Source organism: Microcaecilia unicolor, chromosome 9, assembly GCF_901765095.1.
Source record: "Microcaecilia unicolor chromosome 9, aMicUni1.1, whole genome shotgun sequence".
Taxonomy (NCBI): domain Eukaryota; kingdom Metazoa; phylum Chordata; class Amphibia; order Gymnophiona; family Siphonopidae; genus Microcaecilia; species Microcaecilia unicolor.
Window position 1 is genome coordinate 23939369 of NC_044039.1, and position 15903 is coordinate 23955271.

At 46.8% G+C, this 15903-nt stretch overlaps 1 protein-coding gene and 1 pseudogene across 1 annotated transcript in view; both read right to left on the reverse strand.

Moving 5' to 3' along the window:
* Positions 1 to 7852: 7852 nt before the first annotated feature.
* The window catches only part of HAL (histidine ammonia-lyase), a 51858-nt gene continuing 43807 nt past the window's right edge, over positions 7853 to 15903 (reverse strand). Inside the window, exons 17-20 of the mRNA XM_030213837.1 lie at positions 14502 to 14636; positions 13913 to 14021; positions 13743 to 13812; positions 7853 to 8174 (exon numbers count right to left, since the gene is read on the reverse strand). Coding sequence (XP_030069697.1) covers positions 8037 to 8174; positions 13743 to 13812; positions 13913 to 14021; positions 14502 to 14636 — 452 coding nt within the window. The 3' untranslated portion in view covers positions 7853 to 8036. The remainder of the gene's footprint in view (positions 8175 to 13742; positions 13813 to 13912; positions 14022 to 14501; positions 14637 to 15903) is intronic.
* LOC115478253 lies at positions 12595 to 12703 on the reverse strand (annotated as a pseudogene).

A 15903-nucleotide genomic window follows, 5' to 3' on the forward strand; every position in this document is an offset into this window, starting at 1 on the left:
AGTCTAGTCACTTATGCAACGCTGTATGCAGACTTGAGTAACCCAATTGGGATAGTAGCTACTTATTTGAATTTAATATAATTTGAAATTGCTTGTTTTAAGCAAGAATTCTTTTTCTATTTCTTTCTTGGATCGCGTTCATGATTATAGTGGTCGTTAGTAAATTATTATTATTTCCTGTAGAATTTATTTCTAATATTGGATGGAATTTAATTCGATTTGTGCATTATCACTCATAAATATATGTTTGATAAAAGTTTAAAGATTTAAAATAAAAAAGAGACATGGGCATCTTGCAGCAAAATTTTCAACAATTAGACTGTTAGATTGCCACTGAAATGCTTTGATGTTTCACTTATATATGCTGTCATCTACCAACATTTGCTTATTTCCGATCTGATGAAGAAGGGCAACCTTCGAAAGCTAATCAAGAAATGTATTAAGTTATGTCCAATAAAAAAAGGTATCATCTTATTTTCTTTTCCATGTTTTATTTCTATTGATTACCTTTAAAAGTGGACTAACATTTCTACCACACCTCTCTATGAACAATTTGTTGACTCTGTCCACTTCTTTGGAGGTTGTCTTAAGAATGGTGTCCCATAAAGTTTAGCAGTTTGTGTAAAGTCTCCCATACCAAGAGGTAATGGATGCACAGCATATGGTATAAAGTCTGGAATGTAAGTAGAATCTTTGGTGACCAGAGGTGTGGAATATGTTGTCCCATTAATGTGATGGAGACCAGAGGTGTATGGCTGCACCAGGTATTGTTCAGTAAATAGTTTGAACTGTACAGCACCGTGTTCTTAGGAAGGTGGATGTCATGTACTCAGGGAGCAATCGAAACGGAGATCTTTTGGGGAAAGTGTCCCTCTCCGAAGTACTACAAAATTTGTGAGGTAGTCAGTGGGTATGAGAGTTTGGCAGTCAGTGAGCAGGAGGAAGCATTGTACCAGCAGGAGTTGTCAGCCTTTTTAAACTGATGAGGTTCACACTGGAAACGAAAGGGTGTCTGCTCACACAAACAGGGATCCATAGGCTTGAACAAAGTCTAGTTATCCAGTGGCTACACCCATGTGAGATGGTCCAGCATACATCAGCATATTATCAAATTGTACACGAGTGTTAGCAACAAGGTAAATAACTGTGTGTTGTCCTGACCATGGGATAGAAGTACAGATAGAGCATCGGACCAGACACGAAGAACTGCGATGCTATTGTCGTGGCATTGTTTTTGGTGAGCCTGGTAGATAGGGATTCCCAGCTGTGAGCATACAATGGCCTGCGTGTCCTCAGAGAAAGTAAAGTTACTCACCTGTATGCTTGGAGGACAGCAGGTCAAGTATTCTCACATTCCCTCCCACCTCCCCTTATAGTTGAATTCTTGAGGGCATTGGGTGGGAAGGCACCAGCACATGCATAGTGGGACACTGCCAGAAAGTTCTTGATCTCGCTAGTCAGAATCCACACCAGGCTCCATCAAATGATGTCACCCAACTGTGAGAATACTTGGCCTGCTAGCCTCAGAGAACACCTGCTACAGGTGAGTGACTTTGCTTTCTGTGTCAACCCCCCACCCCCCACACCCACACACACACACATTTGTGAATGAGCCTGCCTTCACTGTAACTAGCAACAGGGACTGTAGATAGGATCCAGCCAATGGGAAGGCAGTGGGAGCAGAGGACAGGAAGGTAGCTGTGGTCCCAGAAAGGGTGGAGGTGATCTGGAGTATGTTTCCGTGCTGAAGTGAAGCTATGCAAGTGGTGGGGAGTAGAAGAGAAATTAACCTGCTCTAGAAACTGCCATAATGCATTTCTATGGGAGAAGCGCTTCCAACAGCTGCAGTATATATGCATTCTGATTCACTGCCGACATGGCCAGTGTTTCGTTATTTCATCAGAGAAATGGTGCAGCATTCATACTTCAGTTCATAGCGATTATGTTTAAAGATATAAAATGGGCCAATAACGATTGCAAGCGCACAAAAGAGCAGGCGCATTGACAGAACGATCGGCCTGTTGGATTGTGGCACTACTGATGATCCTAAGAAAAATTTTAGACCTTGATCTGACCTAAAGTGAATGTTCTTTATAGATTGAAGACTGACTAGCTGTTAAGCCCGTAAAAACGGGTGAGATTTCCAGCTACCCTCCTTGCCGCCGCTCCCTCCCCCCTCCGCACCGGGCCCCCTGCACTGACCTGACAGCGCCTCTCACCTCCGTGTGAAAGCGCTGCAGGCAGCAGCAGATCGCTGTGCTGCTGCCTGCAGCACTTTCACATGGAGGTGAGCGGCGCTGTCAGGTCAGTGCAGGGGGCCTGATGCGGAGGAGGGTGGGAGCGGAGATGGGGATGGGGGGGAGGTTGGTGCGCGCGATGTTTCCAGGCGGCAGCGTCTGACAGTGACTCTGACTCCGTTTCCCTCTTTTTTCCGCCCTCTGACATCATCACATCTTGACGCGAGGGCGGGACAGAGAGGGAAGTCTCTACTGTGCATTTGCAGGTGAGTCTGTCACTTGCTGTTTATATGTTTGATATAAAATGGACCAATGATGATTGCGAGCGCACAAAGGAGCAGGCGCATTGACAGGACGATCGGCATGTTGGATTGTGGCACTACTGATGGTCCTAAGAAAATTTTTTAGACCGTGATTTGACCTAAAGTGAATGTTCTTTATAGATTGAAGACTGAAGTAATGGTTGACTGAATATAAGTTTAAATAAAAAAAAGCTAGGAGCTTTTTTTTTTTTTAATTGGAATTCATTCCTTAAATACCTGCATATTTTACATAGTGCATGTTTGACAGATACATAGGTGGAGTATGGCTGCAACTCACAATTATGCTTGAAACTTAAAGGGCATTATAAGTCCAGTGTATGGCAGTTAGGCATAACCACTTACATCTGTATATAATCTATATCTAAATAAATAATTCTCACCTGGAACATTCTGAAGCTCACTCTGTGGGAGGGAAACACTGAAGCCCTGCACTGTTGGTAGGCTAGCCTGTCAGCAACACTCACTATCAGGTATAGACCCGCCCTTAGCCACACCCTTTCCACACATAATTCGCAAACCTAACGTTCTAAATGAAGCCACCACCGGAAGTTGCGTCCGAGATAGCCCCTTTGCCCATGAATGTTTGCCCCGCCCTCGCGTCACTACGTGATGATGAGGGCGGAGCACTGACACGCGACACAACGCCAACCTCCAACATTCGATTGTGCCAAATCATTGAAGAACCAACACCATGAAGGCCAGCACAGGACTTCTGCTGATGGGGGTTGGGCTCCCCTGTCAGCACAGGTACTGGACAGCATCGGGGGATGATTTTTGCCGACAACGGGGGTCGACTGGGTTGCGGAAGGGGGGGGAACACAGAGGGATGGCAGAGTCTGCAACAGCAACGGAGGGTTTGGGATTGCCTTGCTAGCGCCCGTTTCCTTCCCTTTTGAAACGGGCATTTCTTATTAGTATATGTATAAACTGCGTAGATTGTATCACAAAAAGGCAATATATCAAATTTATAAGCCAAGACTACCTTTACTTCAGGAAGCAGGTGAAAGTTTGGCTCTTCCATTAGGCCTTTAATGGAAGAAGTAACTAACTTGTTAGTCTCACTCACACACACACACAAGGAGTGACTCGGGCTGCGCATACTGCAGCGGGACACTATCCACTCCTCCATGTGCAACTTTCTTCAAATCAGTCACCTTTCCTTTCTAATTCTTCCTACTGTCTTACCCATCTATATGTTACAACTTTGCCTTGCCCTTCACTACCAATTAGAATGTTCTATTACATATTGTGTTGACATTGCTAGTAGACCATGCCATACTTTGTATTGTTGTTGTTTGATGTATTCTTACTGTACACTTCCTTGAGTGAACTTGTTCAAAAAGGCAGTAAATAAATCCAAATAAATAAATAAAATAACCCTTTACCAATTTCATGGCTAGACTTATGTTCTTGTGGTTTAGGCATAAGCACTTATTTCACCTGTTACACTAACATTCTATAAAGGAAAGTAGGCACCTGTTTTCATTTTTTTAGATTATTTTATTTATTTTTGTTACATTTGTACCCCGCGCTTTCCCACTCATGGCAGGCTCAATGCGGCTTACATCGGGCAATGGAGGGTTAAGTGACTTGCCCAGAGTCACAAGGAGCTGCCTGTGCCTGAAGTGGGAATCGAACTCAGTTCCTCAGGACCAAAGTTCACACCCTAACCGCTAGGCCACTCCTCCACTGTTGCTACTATTTGAGATTCTACATGGAATGTTGCTATTCCACTAGCAACATTCCATGTAGAAGTCGGCCCTTGTTCACCAATGTGGCCGCGCAGGCTTCTACATGGAATGTTGCTAGTGGAATAGCAACATTCCATGTAGAATCTCCAATAGTAGCAACATTCCATGTAGAATCTCCAATAGTATCTATTTTATTTTTGTTACATTTGTACCCTGCGCTTTCCCACTCATGGCAGGCTCAATGCGGCTTACATGGTGCAATGGAGGGTTAAGTGACTTGCCCAGAGTCACAAGGAGCTGCTTGTGCCTGCAGTGGGAATCAAACTCAGTTCCTCAGGACCAAAGTCCACCACCCTAACCACTAGGCCACTCCTCCACTGTTGCTACTATTTGAGATCACCAATGTGGCCGCGCAGGCTTCTGCTTCTGTGAGTCTGACGTCCTGAACGTACATGCAGGACGTCAGACTCACAGAAACAGAAGCCTGCACAGCCTTCTACATGGAATGTTGCTAGTGGAATAGCAACATTCCATGTAGAATCTCCAATAGTAGCAACATTCCATGTAGAATCTCCAATAGTATCTATTTTATTTTTGTTACATTTGTACCCTGCGCTTTCCCACTCATGGCAGGCTCAATGCGGCTTACATGGGGCAATGGAGGGTTAAGTGACTTGCCCAGAGTCACAAAGAGCTGCCTGTGCCTGAAGTGGGAATCAAACTCAGTTCCTCAGTTCCCCAGGACCAAAGTCCACCACCCTAACCAGTAGGCCACTCCTCCACTCAGAATTATCCCTTCCCTCCCCCTCCCCTTTAGTGTATAGCTTTTTCAAACCTTTCAGGGCTGCTGTTTCACATTACATCTGTAGGACTGCTTATGAGATATAGAGCCCTCTTTTCTAGGTATAAAGCTGTTCACCCTTCATCTTGAAACTGCCACAGACAATTGCAGTTGCCACAGGACAATTGTCCTCCCACAGACAGAACGCTTCAGTGCAGGTCTGTTCTGGCTTAGTGTATGAGCCCCGAAACCAATTAGTAAAAGGAAAACTACAGTAGAGTCTCGATTTGGCCGACATAAAATGGAAAAAGTAATGGTAACCCCTTAAACAATGCACGGAAAGTCCTGACAGTCACACAAGCTCAAAAGAACCATCAGCGTCTAACTGAGTGCTGGTATGTCACTTCACCAGGGGGGAGCTCATGCCGCTCTTCCTTCTCCCCCATGTCTTCTCAGAAGTATTGGGTACTGGCGCGTTCGCCTCACCAGGACCCGGAGCAGGGAGCCTGGCCGAATATGGAGACTGCTGCAAACCCAGCTCCTGAGCTGGTGCAGGGCCAGGCCTTTGCTGTGGGCCCCCCACTTTGCCAATCCTTTTACATTGGGGAAGAGGCCTATGGCATGGTGTAGTAAAAGGAGAGGCCGCACCATGGTTCTTGGAGTGAGCCTATGCTTGGGAAGGGGGGAGGGGGGTCAGGTCTCAGATCTCAACCCGGGGGGGGAGGGGAGATCCCTGTTGGATATGCCGGATGGTCGGATTAGCCGAGGTCTGATAATCAAGACTATACTGTATTAAAACTGTGTGTTTATTAATTACAGCAGAGATATGCCACTCTTTGATGTGAGAAGAGAAAATATATGAGGACGGCCGCGCATGCGCAGTGTGCATAGGCGCGCGAGGACTGGCGGGGGCTTTTGCTGGTGGGGTTTCCGATTGGAGGGGCTGCCGTGGACGTCACCCATCGGTGGGAACAATCAGCCTGCTGTCCTCGGAGAATACCTTCTACACGTATGTAGCATTCGCTTTCTTTGCAGCCTTGAGAAGGAGTTTCACCCTTGACATTTAGGGGTCAATTCTATAGCTGGATGTCACTATTTAGGCACCCATTTGACATGGTCTGTGAACGTTTTCTAGAGCAGTACTTGCATGCATAATTGCCATTGCAGAATACTAGCTTAAGTCGGCACCCACATGCTTAAATTGAGGTGCAGGTGTAAATGTTAGTGCCTAAGTGTGATATTTTTATGCATGTAATTTTATAGTATTCTATAAGTTCTGTGTAAATGTCAGCCCCACCCATGCTCCCCCTTACTAAGCCATTTATAATTATAGTGATTGGTCACGTTGCCATTTATGTGCCCAAGCATACAGTTAAATGTATAGAATGCTAGGCCATCCCGCGGGAGGTGGTGGAAATGAAAGCGTTAACGGAATTCAAATGTGTGTGGGATAAATATAAAGGAATCCTGTTCAGAAGGAATGGATCCTCAGGAGCTTAGCCGAGATTGGGTGGCAGAGCCGGTGGTGGGAGGAGGGGCTGGTGGTTGGGAGGCGGGGATAGTGCTGGGCAGACTTATATGGTCTGTGCCGGGGCTGGTGGTTGGGAGGCAGGAATAATGGTGGGCAGACTTATACGGTCTGTGCCAGAGCCGGTGGTGGGAGGCGGGGCTGGTGGTTGGGAGGCGGGGATAGTGCTGGGCAGACTTATACGGTCTGTGCCAGAGCCGGTGGTGGGAGGCGGGGCTGGTGGTTGGGAGGCGGGGATAGTGCTGGGCAGACTTATACGGTCTGTGCCAGAGCCGGTGGTGGGAGGCGGGGCTGGTGGTTGGGAGGCGGGGATAGTGCTGGGCAGACTTATACGGTCTGTGACAGAGCCGGTGGTGGGAGGCGGGGATAGTGCTGGGCAGACTTATACGGTCTGTGCCCTGAAGAGGACAGGTACAAATCAAGGTAGGGTATACACAAAAAAAGTAGCACATATGAAAAAATACTCCTATAGCAACCTGTAAGGCATAATTTATTCTGCTTTTATATTACTCAAGTTTTGAGTTGATGAGTTTATACATAAAGAATTATAGGCTCGCATTAAATACAATTTATTTCTAAGTAATACTTACACTCCAAGTAGGTAAATAACGTTTGGTCATTGTATCATTCTACAGCAATTGCACAAGTGACTCTTAAGGCCCTGTTTACTAAGCCGCGCTGTAGGCACGCTAACTTTCTAGCATGCGCTAACCAGTGGCGTAGCTACGTGGGACCATGGCCCTGGACCCCCCTGCCGAAGACCCTCTTGACCCCCCCTCCCTCTGCCAACCCGCCGTCACCTACCTTTGCTGGCGGGGGACCCCAACCCCCGCCAGCCAAGGTCCTCTTCTTCCGGCGCAAGGCTTGGTTCAGTTTCTGAGTCTGATGTCCTGCACGTTGTCAGACTCACAGAAACAGAACGAAGCCTTGCGCCAGAAGAAGAGGACCTCGGCTAGCAGGGGTTGGGGTCCCGCAACAGCAAAGGTAGGCGGCGGGGGGAGGGTTAGCAGCGGGAGGGGGGGTCAAGAGGGTCATTGGCAGGGGGGGATCAAAGTTGGTGGCGGCGGTGGGGGGGTCAGCAATGGCGGGGGAGTCGGCAGCGCCGGGAGGGGGGGGGGCTAAAATGTGCCCCCTCACCTCGGGCTCTGGACCCCCCCTCCCGCCGAAGTCTGGTTACGCCCCTGGCGCTAACTCTAGAGACATCCATATATTCCTATGGGTGTCTCTACGCAGCTTAATAAACAGGGCCCTTAATGAGAAGAGTGTAGAATTTATGCAGATGAAATGTAATACCAAAGAAAAAATGTCAACTGTAATTGATAAGTATACAATAAACAACATTGTAGATATGTGGAATTCACCAGAATGCTGAAATTCCAATAGAGAGACCCTGATACATAGCAAAGGCTAACACTATCCAAAGTATAAGTCGGAATAATTGCTTTAATAAAAATATATATATCTATATATCTATATCTACACATTGTTATCATGCACATCGCCGTTGGACGTTATTGGAGAGTCCAGAGAAAAGGCTGTGGGTGATACAGGTCTTGATTCTGGAATGTGCTCCAGTCTATATTTTTCTATATATGGTTCAGCAACCTTCCATACCTACCAGAGGAAGAGAGCAAAATGTTACAAATTTGTTGGAAAGGAATGGAAAATAAAACAGAGATCATAATGCCCGATATAGATCTATGGTTAGGGTTACCATATGTCCGGCGGACATGTCCTCTTTTTGAGGACATGTCCGGGCAACCGGGTGGGTTTTGCCAATCTGCCCGTTTGTCCGGATACCTGGACAAATGGGCAGGCTGGTGGGCGGGCCGATGGCCCGCCAGCCTGCCCGTTTGTCCAGAAATCCGGGCAAATGGGCAGATTGCTAGCCTCCTCTCCCCTTACTTACTACTGCCCTGGTGGTCTAGTGACCTCTTCTGCCTTTGGGGCAGGAAGGAACCCCCCTCTTTCCGGCCCAGAGCGCTGCCCTGCATGCATCCTTCCTGTTCCTGATCTTGGCGCCAATTCAAAATGGCCGCCGAGAGTTGAAGTGACCTCGCGAGACTTCAACTCTTGGCGGCCACTTTGAATCGGCACCTAACCACTACACCTCTATTCAGGAAATCTCGACTGCCCCAACTTGACATTTCATCCTTTAGATTGTAAGCTCCTTCGAGCAGGGACTGTCCTTCTTTGTTAAACTGTACAGTGCTGCATAACCCTAGTAGCGCACTAGAAATGTTAAGTAGTAGTAGTAGAAAGAGGGGGCTCTTTCCTGCCCCGAAGAGGTCACTAGACCACCAGGGCAGTAGTAAGGTGAGGGGGGAGGGGAAAATGTGACAGGGGGCGGAGCAAGGGTGTGAAAGGAGGCAGGGTGGGGTGTGAAAGGGGGGCATGGCTGGGTGTGTGGTGGGGGCGGGGCATGTGTCCTCCTTTTTGGGGGACAAAATATGGTAACCCTATCTATGGTGTGCCCACACCTTTCCTACCTTGAGTAGTCTATACAGCTCAGTCACCCCCTTTCAAACAAAAGATACCACAGGAACCAGAAAAGAAAAACAAACTGAATAAAGGGGGTGATATGACTCCCTTATTCTGAAAATCTAAACAGTTAGGCCTCTGCCACCTCTTTTCCAAAGGGGAAATGGTAGAGGCTTATAAAATCATAAGTGAGTTGGAATAGGGGATGCTTATTTAGGCCCAGATGCACAAAACCTAACGAGCCCACAACTTGCGTTTTAAACTGGTTCCAGCCAGTTTAAAACGCAAGTAGTTCACCCCGGGCATGCACTAAGGGCATTTTCCCTGCCACGGTAGCAGACAACGAAAACGGAATGCAAATGATTGAAAAGCTATTATAATGAGCTGCACTACCGTTGCAGCCCATTATAATCAGATGCACTACCGTTTTTTCCGATTCCCTTACCGTAGGAACCCTAACGAGATGTCTGACCTCTTGTTAGGGCTCCTGTGAGGGAATCGGAAAGGAAAAGGGCCCCCAAAAAAGGTAAAAAAGAAAAAAAAAAAAGCAGGGAGCACAGGTGAGGGGCGTCCTTTAAGGACGTACTCTCCCTGCGCTTCTGAGAGACGTCTTTTTTTTTTTTTTGCAGTTTTTTGTTCTGCCGGCGCTCGTGTTTTTTTTCCCCCTTCTGAGTCTTCGCCGCGCCACTTACCCCTCCAACAGCGAAATTTTTCTATTTTCCTGGTTGCCGGAGAATCGGGACGTCCCTTTAGATTAGGCTCCTTTTCCTGGTCTCTTCAGCCAATCAGAGCGCATTTCGCTGACAACAGCCAGCTAAGCCCGCTTTGATTGGCTGAAGAGACCAGGAAGAGGAGCCTAATCTAAAGGGACGTCCCGATTCTCCGACTCAGGTACCGAAGGATTAGAGAATGCAAGTGAGCTACAACGAGTAGCTCATTTGCATTCCCTATCGTTGATGCATTCCCGTTCCCTACCGATTCGCTATGGAATCGGTAGGGAACGGGAATTACCAATGTCTTTCATGCATCTGGGCCTTACTCCTTCAACTAAGTACTAGGACCAGGAACACCATGAAACAAACAGGATGCAATTTAAAACAAATTGAGGGGGGGGGGGGTTACTCAAATTTACCACAGGATGTAGTCAAGGCATCTAGCCTTGGGATTTGGACAAGTTCTTAAAGCAAAAGTCCATATTCCTTAGCATCCCTCCGGACCGGCCCAGAATGTGACTGATGGGTTGTGCACACCTTCCAGCAGGTGGAGACTGAGAAAACTGTGACTCTATACAGAGCCAATAAGAACCCTTGGCAGCTAGAGAAAGAGCCAATAAGAACTCTTGGCAGCTAGAGAAAGATCCAATAATCTTAGTCTGCAGCAGATGGAAGGAGGTGAGCCTTTCAGTCTCTTTCCTTCTACTTTCCCTTTTTTCTTGTACTTTGGTTGAATTCTGGTTTTAAGCTGTTTAGCCCTTGTTTCTGTGCATCCAGGAAAAAAATTGTGGAAAGCCACAATTCGATCCCTTTTTTTGCTCATTACCAAAGATTATCTACTTTTTAGGATCTGCTGGTTACTTATTAGTGAGCTAGGGTTAGCCACGGTGCCAGAGTGCTGGACTTTATGGGCCGTTGGTCTTATCCAGCATGCTAATTCCTGAATTTAAAAAGATTGAGAAGAGCAGTGGCGTTCCCAGCCTGGATGGCACCCGGGGCGGATCGCAGGTGCCCCCCCCCCCCCCCGCCTGTGAAATGACACCTCCCCCCCCCCGGCGAAATGATACCCCCCCGGGTGCATGCCGCTGGAGGAGGGTGCCGCAGCGTGCGCCTGTGGGCTCCGACTTCACTAACTTCGCTCGTTCGCTGCAGCTCCCTCTGCCCCGGAACAGGAAGTAACCTGTTCCGTGGCAGAGGGAGCTGCAGCGAACGAGCAAAGTTAGCGAAGTCGGAGCCCAAAGGCGCGCGCCGCGGCACCCCCCAGCGGCGTGCAGCCGGGGCGGACCGCCCCCCCCTTGGTACGCCACTGGAGAAGAGACAGGATTATATGCTATAGATGTATTTGAAAGGTCATGCAAAGATCTGATAGCCAGTGGCGTAGCCAGGGGGGGTGCCAGGGGAGCGGCCGTTCCCCCAAATGGAGTTCGCTCTCGCTCCCCCTGCGTCGTCAACCTGGCTCCGCTTCTGCTGATAGCATGTAACAGAATGATACAAACACTGTTTTCATTGTCTCCCGAGAACAAGGTTTTTTTTTTTTAATATACTGAGCAGTAAAAATGAGGACCGTGCTTTCACAGGGAGTTGTTATGGAGAAGACTAGATGATATTCTGGAGGTTAGAGAGATCACAGAGAGGATGATGTCTGCTCAGATTGAAAATGCTAATTTGAAAGATACTTTTTCGGAAACACCAAGCAGCTCTTTCACTGGAAAATGAAACTTTGTTTTCCCATGGATGACAATTAAGAAGCTACTCGAAACAGCCAAGAATTATTTCACATTATTAGAAACAAAAACAAAATAACTTGGGTAAGGGTTTATAACAAAGAGGCTGGTGACACTTTACAGATTAACCAGTATTACTTAGATTGCAAACTCTTTTGAGCAGGGACTGTCTCTTTGTATCAGGTGTTCAGCGCTGCGTGCGCATGGTAGCGCTATACAAATGCTAATAATAATAATCATAATAAATATTGCGGCTTGAGCTTTTGATGGCAAGAGGCCATTCCATTGCATGCAAATCTCTCTCATGCATTTTCATTCTGGCTCTTTGAAAACCCAGACTGACTAGGGGTTAATCTGAGAAATGCTGATGCTATGTTTCTAGGCAAAGTACTAGAATCTGTGACCACACACTGACACACAGGGCCCTGTGCTCAGAAGCGGAGCCAGGTTGACGGTGCGGGGGCAGCGAGAGCAGCGCGAGAGCGGACTTCCGCCGGTGCTGGTGCACATTTTCAATGCAACACATTGAGAACAAAATAGGCACCAGAGCTGGCAGAACTCCATTTGGGGGGAGCGGCCGCTCCCGGCACCCCCCCCCCCCCCCCCCCCCCCCCCGGCTACACCACTGCCTGTGCTGACCTTGTTGTCTTCATGCTTTGCGTGGGAGGAGAAAATGAATGAGAGAGGGAAGGGGGCAGGGTGGCTGTTTTGTTTTCATCATCTTCTGGTGGCCATATGAATTTGTAAACATTAAAATGGAGTCGTATTGAAAAAGTACAGCTCCAGGGTATACATATTGAAGACATTTTGTCTCTTCCTATATGCTTTAAAGTGAAGTGCACTGTTTTTGTCCTGTCCCGTATTATTTTGCAGGTGTGGTCTCTAGAATTGGATGCAGTACTCTGAGGTCTCACTAGAGATTTATACAATACTATTTTATTTTTATTACATTTGTACCCTGCGCTTTCCCACTCATGGCAGGCTCAATGCAGCAGGCAATGGAGGGTTAAGTGACTTGCCCAGAGTCACAAGGAGGTACCTGTGCCGGGAATCGAACTCAGTTCCTCAATTCCCCAGGACCAAAGTCCACCACCCTAACCACTCCTCCACTCCAAAAGCCTACAGCACCTGGTATTCCCAGGTGGTCTCCCATCCAAGTACTAACCAGGCCCAACCCTGCTTAGCTTCTGAGATCAGTCATGCTCAGGGTGGTGTGGCCGTTTCTGGTGAAGATGCTGTACTCCGCACGGCATGAGCTCTACGGAGACTCTCCGTTTCACTTTTGAAGGAAATCAAGTCAGAGCGTTGAGAAATATTTGAAACGTTAGCTTGATGCAGGCAGCTCCTGAGGAAGCGGCGTATAATGAAACGGAGAGGCTCCCTTGAGCTCATGATCTATGGCGTACGGCATCTTTACCAAAGCTAAGTCATTGAGTTATATTTTCAATTTAGACTTGAAGAAAAGTTACATATAGCAAAAGGATAATAACTATTTAAAACAAAAAGGATGGGAGAGGTTTTTGATTTATTTATTGCATTTGTATCCCACCTCTTTGCAGGCTCAATGTGGCTTACAATTCATCATGGATACTGGAAATAGAAGTGAGTATGCATTTGGTTTACAGAGGGTTTTGTGTTACATGGTGGTGAAATACATGATGGTGTTAAAGCAGAAAGACATTATAAGACAGTTCTGGAAGCTTTAAAGATTATACAGTTACACATGTTGATCTTTGCGATATATCTTGTCGAAGAGAGAGGTTTTCAATAGTTTGCGGAAACTGGTCAATTCATAGACCGTTTTCAGGTTACGTGGCAGCGCGTTCCAGAGCTGCGTGCTCGTATAGGAAAAGGTAGATGCATGCATTGATTTATATTTTAGACCCTTACACTTGGGAGGATGAAGATTAAGGATTCATGATACAGCAGCTATTTATTGATTTATTTACCACCTTTTTGAAAGAATTCACTCAAGGCGGTGTACAGTAAGATGTTATAGTTGTCGCACTGTTTTTACTGAAGTCTTTCCTCCACCTAAATAAGCATTTTGATTGGTGCAATTTGAGAGCAGACTCTTGCTTTATTGGATGTGGGGACATTTATTTGTCTGCAAGCCAACCAGTATTGAGTTTACCCACTAAAGTATATGCAATTTACACTATTCAGAGTTTTTCATGATAAGCAAAACATTTAAGACTTTTATATGACAAATTTTCAATAGGTGATCTTAACAAGAACATTTATCTACAGTAAACAGCTCTTGCCTTTTGGTCCACAAGCAGCCTGTGAGCTGCCTCAATGTCTGGAGCCATGAAACGATCCTTCATCCAAGGCCTAAACAGATACAAACAGAACATTGGCCAATCATTAACCATCACCAGCGTCAGTAGGTTTCATAATATTGAACTCGGGAAAAGTGTTTATTTGATTTTACCTTACAACAGAACGCACAAGTTCATAGACTTTCTCCAATGGTGTTGTAGTTTTAAGTGGGCGTAAAAATTCAATGCCCTGGCAGGCTGCAAGAAGCTCAATGGCAAGCACTATGAGTAAATCAAAAGAGTAGGAACTGCCATCAAGATTAGAATGCCGTCTGACGAAAAAAACAATTCAGATTTATTCTAGTCTAATAACGAACCTTCCTGTACATAATGCAATTAAGTTACCATGTTTCTCTGGTCTTGGGATGCTAACTAGGTTATGGAGAATCACTTGCAAGGGTCAGTTACCACCATTTTTCAAAACAGCTGCAGGACATGCAAATATATGGGGGGGAGGGGAATATGTAAAAGTCTAGTGCATATGTTTCCTCCCTCAGTCTCAATCCATCCCATCTCTATCCCATTTTGTAGACAACTAAAAGTATACTTTTACCATTTAGGAGGGGGCAAGTCTTAAGAGCCCTTTCTGCAGGCATACCCCATGTTTGCCTGCTGAAATCCCTTTAACGGTTACACTCCTTAAGGAATAGCATAAAGGTAAATCATACAGCATAGTGTTTTGAAAGGATGTCTGAATCCTACCTTGTTCAACGTGCTCAATGACTCGTAGGCATTTTCTTGCGGCCCATCCACCCATGGAGACGTGATCTTCTGTAGCAGCACTGGTCGAGAGAGAGTCCACAGAAGAGGGGTGGCACAAGGCCTTATTCTCAGAAACTGAAAAAAAAAAATAAACATACTGACTGGGCTGTATTTTGTTTCATTTCAGGTTTACGTAGGGCCCAATTCAAGCTTTCAAGATCACCAGATGTCCCTTTTCTCCATTGCCCCTATAGGGCGCATGAATGCCAGCTGTCTGGATGCAGTGGAACTTGAGTACCCTCTAGTGTTAAGCAAGCCCCTTCCCTGTGTCCAGCAAGGGGTAATGTGTTGAGTGTAGCACCCCAAACCATTCGGGGTGAGGTGGCCAAATAGGACCTCATCCATAATAAACAGCCTTTTTATTCATTCTTTCTGCTGACCTTTCCTGTAGAAGGTCATTGGTTTAAATACCAAAATTGGCTATATGGAAAGGGTTTGATTTGATCTTGCTTCCCATAAACTCTTCTCTTTCATAAAGAAGTATTTCAAATATCCAAAAAGCACAGCAATGCTCTCTGGATTGGCCCTGCCCCCTTTGACACACACTTCCTGTTTCTATATGGGTAGGGCCCCGCAGTGCCCCGCAACGCTTGAGTGGGAGGCTCCGTGGAGCATTGCTGTGCTTTCAGGAAGGTTTGAAGAGATGGAGATTCTGGGAGGGGGGAGGAAAGGGAGAGATGAAGACGCTACATTGTGGGTGAGGGAAGGGGCAGGAGGGAGACAGAAAGACACTCTTGTGCTGCAGTGGGGGCACAGAGGCTTTCAGGAAGGAGATGGATGCGCTTGGGGGGGTCTTTGAGGGGAGAGGTTTCTAGGGTCTTCTGGGGGGGTTAGGGGGCGCTATAGTTGGGCAATTGCACAAGGCACAGTTATAGCTTGCTATGGCTTTGATTCTACCAATCCAGCTAATAAATCGGGGCAGATTACACCAGGGGCGTAGCCAGACAACAGATTTTGGGTGGACCTAGGCAAGAAGTGGGTGGGCACCAAGTGTTCTCCTCCCCCCCCCCCCCTCCCACCACCACCACCACCACCACCAAAAAAATATCTCAGCTGGTGGGAAAACGCTTCTTTCCACCTTGGCAGTCTGCAGCAGGCATTCGCTGAAAACTGGGTATGTGCAGGTGCCGGTATCGTGGACAGTAGCGTTTTTGTTACCATCAGGGGGAAGTCTTCAGGTGGCAGAGCTTGAGATCCCCACTAGCTACCACTAAATGTGTGCTACTGTTGGGTGGGCCTGAACCCTATGGCCCACCTAGGCCCACCTGTGGCTACGCCACTGGATTACACAGCAAATATTGCCAAATAATAAAAGATTGATGCTGTTCCAGAGAGTCCTACT